This window comes from Halyomorpha halys, unplaced genomic scaffold (assembly GCF_000696795.3).
Source record: "Halyomorpha halys isolate HHAL.00 unplaced genomic scaffold, Hhal_1.1 Scaffold2006.1, whole genome shotgun sequence".
In the NCBI taxonomy this organism is placed as follows: Eukaryota; Metazoa; Arthropoda; class Insecta; order Hemiptera; family Pentatomidae; genus Halyomorpha; species Halyomorpha halys.
The window spans coordinates 1-10168 of NW_027116166.1; the positions used below are offsets into that span (position 1 = coordinate 1).

At 31.5% G+C, this 10168-nt stretch overlaps 2 protein-coding genes across 2 annotated transcripts in view; both read left to right on the forward strand.

Annotated features, from left to right (window-relative positions):
* Window positions 1–2129: 2129 nt before the first annotated feature.
* Window positions 2130–5700, forward strand: LOC106690980 (uncharacterized; the record flags this gene model as incomplete). The annotated part of the gene is given in 4 exon segments (XM_067053040.1): window positions 2130–2224; window positions 2825–2877; window positions 3957–4051; window positions 5345–5700. Coding segments are annotated over 4 exon segments (315 nt in total), but the record flags the coding sequence as incomplete, so codon positions are not given.
* A 3316-nt stretch (window positions 5701–9016) lies between these two features.
* Window positions 9017–10168, forward strand: part of LOC106690979 (transformer-2 protein homolog beta) — a 12752-nt gene continuing 11600 nt past the window's right edge. Inside the window, exon 1 of the mRNA XM_014436604.2 lies at window positions 9017–9203. Within this exon, the coding sequence (XP_014292090.1) occupies window positions 9201–9203 (3 nt within the window). The 5' untranslated portion in view covers window positions 9017–9200. The remainder of the gene's footprint in view (window positions 9204–10168) is intronic.

The window sequence follows — 10168 nt, forward strand, 5'->3', positions numbered from 1 at the left end:
AAGTTATTATAAACAATGAAACTTGGTTAGTTTGCTTTTTGGATAAACAAAGCAATGAATATTAAAATGATACATAAAATAAAACATATTAAAACCATTTATACATCAAAATATACTATTTACTATAAAAGGAGCATATTACAATATATATTCTTCAGTATACTGCAGATATATAAGAGCATTCTGAGGCTGTTGCTTCTATATGGGGCGCCACTCTTCACATACCTCTCCGACAGCACGCAGCGCCACCGTCAGGGATTCCAGGACTGCATGCTGCGGAGGACGGTCTGCACTTCATCGTGGGAAAAAAAAGAAGCCTCAACTCCTCGATCTACCCCCAGTACTAGAGTTTATAGTTCGGAGGCATGTCAAGTTCTTTGACTCTCTTCAATCTCTGACCAATCCACTCTTTTAATCTTGACACCAGCACCCCCTCCAGTGCGTTGGCAAGACCTACACCACCGTAGCCAATGAAATCCGCAAGTGACTGAGACATATACTTTTTAGTTTAGTTTGCCAATGAAACAGGGTGTGCCACACCAACTCAGTCAATGAACCACCAACACTTTCGTTAAATAAAAATCATTCATTCCTTAGAATGGAGCTCTGCTCTAGTAAAAGGAACTAGCGCAGTTAAACCGTATATTTATTTTATATTATACTTGTTTTATTTTATTTTTGTTTATTTATTTTTAGGGATTTGGAAAAAAAAAAATTTGTGCTAAAATAATTCATTTGCTGTTTTTTGTTTAGTCCATTCAGTTGTGAGTTACAGGGTGTTAAAGATGGAAATTAACAAAGAGCAAATTCCATCCATTTTACCATTTTCTTTAATAAAGGTGAAAATGCAAGCCAGATAACTGAAATTGTGAATGGTGTTTATGGTCCCAATACTGTAACAGCTTATTAGGCACAATTTTGGTTTTGTTGATTCTATTCGGGTATTTTCGATGTTAAAGACACACCTTGCACTGGCAGGCCCATTGTCGAAAATGTTGATAAAATTGCAGAGATAATTGAAGTTGACCAGCATATTAGTAGTCGTAGCATCGCCCAAGAGCTAAAGATCGACCATAAAACAGTTTTAAACCATTTGCACAAAGCTGGATGCTAAAAGAAGCTTGATGTTCGGGTGCCGCACCGATTAGCACCAAAAAAACATGATGGATCGATTTTCCATCTGCAAAGCATTAGCCAAACGGAATGAAATCGATCCATTTCTTATATCCTATCCTCCTCAATGAGCTCTCACCGTGTAGCTCAGTCTTATGCGGCTGCCCTCCAGTTGCGGATGCTCAGAAGTTCTCTGGAATCCCTGATGACGGCATCCTCCCATCTCAGCCCTGATCTGCCACTTCCTCTGGTCAGATGCAGCCTACAGTCTAGCAACCTTCTCGGGATCTCAAACGCTGGCATCCTGACGACATGGCCTGCCCAGTGCAGCCTCCCCAACCTTATGTGCCGCATCACATCTCCCTAACCTTCTTGAGTCCAAAATAACATCTGTTGGCCTTCATAAGACGCTGGCTTGTTCTCAGGGTGATCCTGTTACTGCTGCTGGCCACCGAGCCTAAATAGGTGAACTGGTCAACACGTTCAAATTTAAATGGACCCATCTTCACCTCCTCGCCAACAGCAGCCACTATACCAGGTCCAGCTTGCATGTATTTAGTTTTTCTCTGGTTAACCGCCATGCCCATTGCTTCTGCTGCTTCAGCTAGTCTCAGAAATGCCTCCATCAGCGCCTGAAAGGATCTCACCACCAGGCCCAAGTCATCGGCAAATCCTAGCACCTGTACCAGCCTGTCAATGATTGTTCCAGAGGTTTGTAGTCCAGAATCCCTAATTACCTTTTGAGAGCCAAATTAAACAATAGGCATGCGAGGCCATCACCCCCCTCCTGGACTTAAATTCTGGTGAGAGGTCTCCCTGAATCCGAACTGAGCATTTCACCTCATCCATTTAATTTAGTGATGAATATGAAGATGTTATATAACATATAAATGTTTTATGAATCATAGGGAACAGATCATATGCAATACTAAAGATTTAAAAGATTTTGGACCTTAATTAAAAATATATATTTAACATTTTATTAAAGAATTTCTTATGTTTTTTTCTCATTGCAGAGAAGTAGGAGTGCAGGATGTCATCCTAAATTTAGTGATAGTGATGATCAATCATTTTTATTACCAGTCAGTAGAAAAAAGGTGACTTCTAAGAAGTAAGTAGTAATTTCTTTAAGATAAATGTTATATCTTCCTTGTTTTTCTCAATGATTCTTTAATTTTAATTCATGAAAATAAATCAAATATGAACCAACATTTGAATGTTCCTCCTATTACTATTGCAGGGGTATAGTATTGGTAGAGGGGTAAATGTTTAAGAGAAAAAGCAAGTTCAAGTTAGTTAATCAGACTCTTTTGCCACTGTTATATACACTTATATGCTTTCCTAAATAAATGGGTGGTTTATCTTCATTAGTAATGCACTTAAAGTAATGAAGGTGGTACATTCATTAGTTATTTTTGACATATTCTAATGAAAGATATAACAATACTTAATTTCTGACTTTCAGTAAAACTATTTCATAGACTATACCATTAAATTTGATAGATATTGGACTTTTGGCTATGCTATTTTTTGCCTTGTTCATCTCTTTTTTCATATTGGAATACCTGCCATAAAGAACCTTTTAGGTTTAAATTATTTACATAATCAATTTGCTTCCATTTATCCCTGTATCATCTCATGTTGTATTTATTCATAGATTTAAAGAAGTAGATGTTCTTATTGTAGCCCTTTATCTACATTTTTATTTCAGAAAGAAGAGGAGACAAGAAGCAAAAGATCTAGAATCTCCTTATTATTTTGATGGTAAGTTTATGTCATAAATATTTTTTTATTTTAATAGTTTTAATTTAGAAAGATAAGTTGTATGTGGTTTACATGTTATGCCATATTAATATTTAGATGAAATATCTTCTAATAGAATACTATTAATAAGTTACAAGGTTATTTTTGAGTCGATAACATTGGTTACTTAAGCTATTTAGTAAAGCTGAAGGTTTTGTTTGTTTGAACACAATAATTTCAGGAACTACCAGTCTCATTTGAAAAATTATTTTTGTGTTAGAAAGATTGTTTAATTAAGGAATGCTATAGGCTTTATAGGATCATGCAGCAACTCTTTGGTACAGAGCAATAACTGTATGATGAAAAACTTGCGTAGGTACATGACCTTTAAATTTCAGATGTTATTTAGTTAATCTACTTGGTCATGTAATTATTTATGTATGGATTTGGGATGTATAATCCAAATTCATAATGGTGGAGATGCTGGTTTACATGTAACTAATTGTTTCATATTTTCAGAATATGTATATTTAAATTTTTTTTCTCAATATATTTAATTGAATTGATTTAGCGGTTTTCTATTCCTTTATTCTGAATTTATTTATTTAATCATGTTTTACTTTCTACAAATCATCGTGAAGACAGTAAAATTTAAATGAAATATGATACTTGAAATATATGAAACTTGTTTGTGTATATTGATAAGAATGGATTATTTAGATTATTTATTTAAGCAACGTATGGCTTATAATTTGCTGTAATATGAACTTGTTCTATTTTATATAATTTTTTTTACCTAGGTAGGCACAAAATCTCAAAAATAACACTAAGACCATGCTTAATCATTGTGAGATTTTTATCTCTTGAAGCCATGCTCCTTTCTTTTTTTCTTATAGAACAACTGTTCCAATTAGCTGTATTTTTTTAACTTCAATTCCTCAAGTAAATCACTATCTTCTTCATTATGATGACTGTAGAGTCATATGAGATCATGTTAGCACCTGTTGTGAAACATTTTTATTTATTTAAGATTTAATTTAAATGTGATATTTAGATATTGATAAGTTTATATATCCATATTTTTCCTTCTTCTGAATTAGGTAGAACTGATTCATCTTCAACCTCCACAGGCCATTCTACTCGAAGGCGTTTATATAAGAAAACTTCAGAAGAACTTACTGTACCATCTGACTCTGTGAGCTTTACATTTTACCATTCTTTTTGTGTATATTAATTTTATTGGTGAGTGAATGCTGGTTGAGAATTGAGAATATTTACCACATTCATGATCTAATAATCTTTCTGTTCATTTAATTTCTTACTAGAAACACGAGGCAAATCATAATCCCAGTATTGACAAAAATAAATTTTGTTGATAGATTTTGTCAGCTGTTGTGTTTATATTGGATAAAATAATCAGGGTGCAATCATTTGTATCTTCTTTTTATTAGATATTACAGAATTTTGACCCAAACATGTTGGCCATTATCAACGCTAATATAGAAATAAAGATTACATAAGATATGAGTTAAATAAAAAGTCATGGAAATTGAAAAAAAAAAATATGAAAGTAAAAAATAACATTAAGAAATAATGAAATAACAAAAATACAATGAAAAGTATAAGTGACATGAAACATATGTAATAATCTATGGTGAATATAGGAAAACAACAATGGAAATTATAGCAAATAGCAGTTATTATTTCAATAAAGCTAATATGGTTACATAAATGAGAATAAAATAAAGTTAACTATTATAGATACTAACTTTCGGCGATGATGGTTTAACAACTGACAATTCTAGGAAATATAAGCAGTGGGGATTGAACAAACTGTTTAGAAAAATCGAAGGAAGTCTAAATGCTTTTTAATTTTTTTTTTTTTTACTAAGCTATTCTTTGTTATTTATAAGATATATTATTCTCATTTATGTAACCACATTAGAAATATAATCATAATTACTTTCATCTGTTGTCCGTTGTCACCACCACTATTATTATCTGTTATTTGCTACCATTTACATTGTTATATTCACTATAGACCTCACAAAAGATCCAAATGGGCCGAGGAGAGAAATGGTTTCCCATCTCTTTAGTCTAGTAATAATATTCACCATAGGTTGTTACATATTTTTTTATGTCATTTGTACTTTTTATTGTATTTTTGTAATTTTTTTTTGTTTTAATATTATCTTTTATTTATATATATTTAGTTTTTCAATTTTCATTTCTTATTATTCAATATTATTTTGTGATTCTTATCTCAGGTAATATTTGTTTCAATTTTAGCCCTGTTAAGACCTCCATATTTGGGTTGAAACATCAATATATCTAATATAAAAATTTAGAATCTGATATAATACATCTAAGAATATAAAAATGGCCATGTCCTGATTATTTTCTAAAAAAAAAATCTCAGATTTGGCATTTAGCTTGATTTATTTAGTTTTATCGCATTAATTAATTAATTTTATTTTTTACATTGTAGTTTTGTGGAGACAATACCCAGGCTTCACCAAATACCATATTCAGGACACTCAGGACTGGCAAGAAATATTGAAACTTAGTTTGTATTGTAAATAGTGTACAAAATTAACCAATTTTTAAATAATGAAGCATTGTTACTTATTGATAACTTATAAAGAATAGTGTGTTTTTTATTATTTTTTCCCTAACAAAACAATCCTATGGAAGGTTCATGTATTAATACAGTTTACTGATCACATGATATAAATAGCAATATTACCTGTTTATTGATGATATAATGACCTTTGATTTGAGCATTAATTACTGTATAAATATGAAGGAGCTATGTTCATTACTAACACAAAAGGAGAAAGAATGCTCTAGATACGAAACATTTTCTCTCTTACTCCCATTTCCAACAACCCATTAATACAAAAACATATCACTAAAAAGATACACCCACAAATACATATATCAAACCTATATTAATTGATAAAACATGAAACCTGAGTTGTATAAAACTTGTATATGTTTTAACCTAACATTAACATTTTATCCTTTAACCAAGTATAGTAATTTTTCTGTTCTTCATTATTTATAATTTACTTTATTGGTTTTTTTATTTTATTGTACAGGTTATTTTTATTATTATTATTATTTTTTTAAAAATTTTCCTTCTGTTTAGAATTAAAATATGTATAAAAAGGAAATTCAAAGCATCTTACTGTATCATGAACTAAGTATTTGGAAACTTAACATGTAACCTGTAGTAATTATAGCCTTGAGGCAAATTATAAATAATAATTAATACAAACAACTATAAAAAAAACAGAAGAGAAATCAAAACAAGTGGTAAATCAATGGGAAAGTTAAAAAGTTATTAATAGAAGATATGATCTAGGTTACCACAAACTAAAGATGATGGGATTTGAAGATTTGATGTAGTTTTTTCTTATTCTGAGTTCTCTATATAATTAAAGTATTCTATAGTAGACTGTTTGACATTGCAACTTAAATAAAGAATTACAATTTAATAATGATTAGTATTGAATATTTTTAGTTCAATATTGAATATTTTATATAATGAATCTGGGATATCACCATCATTTTATGAAAGGATGAAAAATTGCCATATTTGGCTGAATAGGGTTCATGGTTTTTTTAAAAATTTTCTTGTATAGAATGAGGGTCCTACTTTTATTTAGGATTGACTTATATATGGATTTAATATAGGAAATTTTGATTTTAAAAAAACTTGAGGTTTTTAAGTAACTAAAAATATACGTGTATCAACAGGCCAATATACGTACTTAAAATTTAAATAATTAGTAGTTAAGGGAAACAGATGTAGATATAACAATATTCGCTTCAAAAAGATTAAGATGAACCCTTCAGTTAAAGGTTGTTACATTACATGGATACATATATAAGTTGACCTATAATTTCTTCCATTTTGGTCCAACTCTTTAAATCAATTAATAAAAGACAGGAAATTATACAAAAACAACCCCTAGATATAAACATAAAAGAACCAAGCTTATAGTACTGTAAAATTTCATCATTGATATGTATTTTAATACTGTTTTGGTTGTTTTTTTTTTCCTTCAGTTTGTTTTAACAAAAATGTAAAACATAGTTGTTTTGTAATAACTAGTAGGAAAATTGTATAAGGGTGTGTCTCAAAGTGATAAAGTAATCGTACATTTTATATTTATGAAATAAAAAAAATCACAGAACTTTGTGCAATTATGATATTGAAAACAAAATGAGCTAATAATAGAGGGTATGGTATTGGTAAAAAAAGGAGTAGCTTAATATTTTAGTTATACTGTGGAGAAATAAAAAATGGTGTATAAATTACAGATAAGGTAATCACAAGAAACAGAATGAATAAGACATTTTTCCAAATGAAACAAACATCATATCCAAACTGTAGGGAAGTACTGAAGATATTCAGAAGTGTGTACCATCTTCAGCAATAACTACAGGATTCCATCCTGTTCTAACACTCTATTTTCCCTGATGGGGCCAAGAAACCACTCAAGCTGATTAAGGAATAAATTTAGTGATTAAGTGATGTCTAAGTAGTGGTATAAGAGTATTAGGTGTCCCTCTTTACCAAAAGTTCGTCCTGGTATCTAATTGTAATTGCAAAGTCCTGACAAGTATCCAAAACCGACAGTGTTCCTGAGGATTCTCAGGAGTTCTTCATGTCAGAGTGAGGCCTTCCATCACATGAGGTTGGCTATCTTACAGGTCATCACATTAATGACATATAGCTAAGCATGGGGGAGTTTTTCCACAAATTTATCATAGGTTATTGTGAAATATACATCAGGAACCCCAAGGAGGTTTTGAATTTGTGGAGTAGGATGGACCTGCCAGTGTTCAGCATGTTTACATCTTTTGTTTCCCACGGTCCGGTTACGGTTCAAAGAGAACTAGCTTAATACTGGATCTCCCAATTCCTGACCGGTGGCTTTCGAGATAAACTCAATCGCCATGGGATGGATATCAGAAAGGACCCCTATGTTCCTATTGTGGCGTGCCGAAAACTGCTGAGCACATAATTGTTGTCTGCACCGCCTTTGAGACGCCAAAGGTAAACTGCTGAGGGAAACTGTACTCTCACAGATAATGATATACCTCAGCTGGTTACTGAACATAACTACTCGTATCACAAAAGTTTTGTGAACGGGTGGAAAAGTTCAGTGGGCGCTGCCCACTTCAACCTGGAGCGAAGAGGACTTGTTCCTGGAAAACCACGAGGCAGAGGAGAAGCAGAAGGACAGAAAGAGAATGAGAAAAACAAAAGTATTAAATTTTGTAGCCATTTAATCAAACTGCAGCTGCATGCTTGTACTATCCACAAGGCAGGGGTAAGACGGAATAAATAAATAAGTTCCCTTTTATGCTCTATGGTCTATATGTACCGTCTAGGAACGGTATGTATAGGTATGTCTCCGTAAACACATTGTGGGTTATTAGTCAAGTTGACGTCTGTGAATACTGAAATTTGTTGCCTTCACGTTATGACTCCTTGCAAGTACATTACAACTCATGCATCTGTGCGGTGAAAAGCCCCTTGTATATAAATATGAAAGAAGTAACCTCATGTATTATCAGTATTTTATTGAGTTTCGTTTGGGTAGGGAAGGCAATGGCTCAAAAATCGCTGAAGAGCTAGGAACGAATAGACTATACATTTCATCTTCAACTTCACCATTGTTGAGTGTCAATGAGATTTGATAAAGTGGGGTTTGAAGAAGATATTTTTACAGTATATGAGGTTCAATATTGTTTAATCTATCTCTCCTGTCAGATCATCAAATACCAGTTCGCAGTTAGGTACTATTTTGATAATTTTTGTGTTGGTGCCGAGGTACCGTATTACTCTGGACCGTAAATTCGTTGAAGTATTCTTTGTCAGCGAAAAATGGGAGCACTATTAGATTACCCTAATAAGCTCAAGGAAAGTAATCATAAATTACAATTCTTAAATAAATTAAGAAATACTAGTTTCATTTAGGGGAAAAAAGTGTGACTGACAACCATTTACTAATTACATGCCGACTGTCAAAATATCTTTTAGTTATAAAAATATTTCTTTCAAAGACATATTTGATTGACAACAAATGATCATGGTTATCGTCTAACTTTGTTATAAAAAGAACTAAACATATGTTATATTTTTTATCTTGTCGTAGTCGACCATCTACACATGTAACTGATAATAATTACATAAACTTTCAACGCTTTATACATCGCCAACAGGTTTCTCAATATAAGAATACTTTTTAATCCAGACAGCTTCACTACGAGGTTTTGTTTAAAAACTAATAAACTAAACAGCACTTGAATGCTAATGTGAGGCAGAAATGGTAATTATATTGAGTGACAATAGTTTTAAGTATTGACCGGCTACATAGAGGTAGTTAAAAACGAAACAGTGTTCATTTGATATACAACAGTGAAAACCGTTAAAACTTAGATTAATTTTAGATAGGGGGTTTATTAAACTTGATACATTGCGATGTTAATAGAATGTTTTTTGCTGGTATTTAGTGTGTTATTAGTTTTTAGTGCTTTTATTTAATTATCAAACTATACGTGTCATATAGTTGGCAAATCTTAACGATGGATATTTAAGAAGAATTAATCCTCTGAACATAAACTTAATTAAAGTGAAACTTCTTAAGGTGTATAAAGCAAATTGACCTGTATCAGACGTAAAGTGAAACATTCACTATTCGTAACTAACAAAATAGTATAAAATAAAAGTAATATTTCATTTAATGAGTGATTCCCCCAAGAAGATTCCATTTTCTAATCCTGAAATAATTAAGTTTGTTGTCAGTAAATGCTATAACCTTAGATGCTCCTCTTCTAATGCGCGAGAGTTTCATGACTTTTTTTAAGTTTATCAACAAACAAAACAAATGCTTGTGTGAAACACATTTTACAATAATTTATTTTTCCATTTGTGTAGCTGTGCTCAAAAGGCAAATCAATTAAATAGTAAACATGACCATTTTTTTATTATTTTTTTTAGTATTCTTGTCGTCTAATGGCCCAGTGTGGGTAAATACTCACTTAAAGGTCTTTTTTATTACAAAATAAATTTTTATTTAAATTATTTTCATAATACTTACATCATTAACTAGCATTATAAAGGTCCTTAAAGTCTTATAAAAATTTATAAGATTACATTCGCTAATTTTATTTCCATGTATACTCAATTATTGATTGCAATTTTTACGGGTATGCCTAAACATGATATATTTCAGTATGTTATAGATATTTTCTCTCTCTCTCTCTCTCTCTCTCTCTCTCTCTCTATATATAT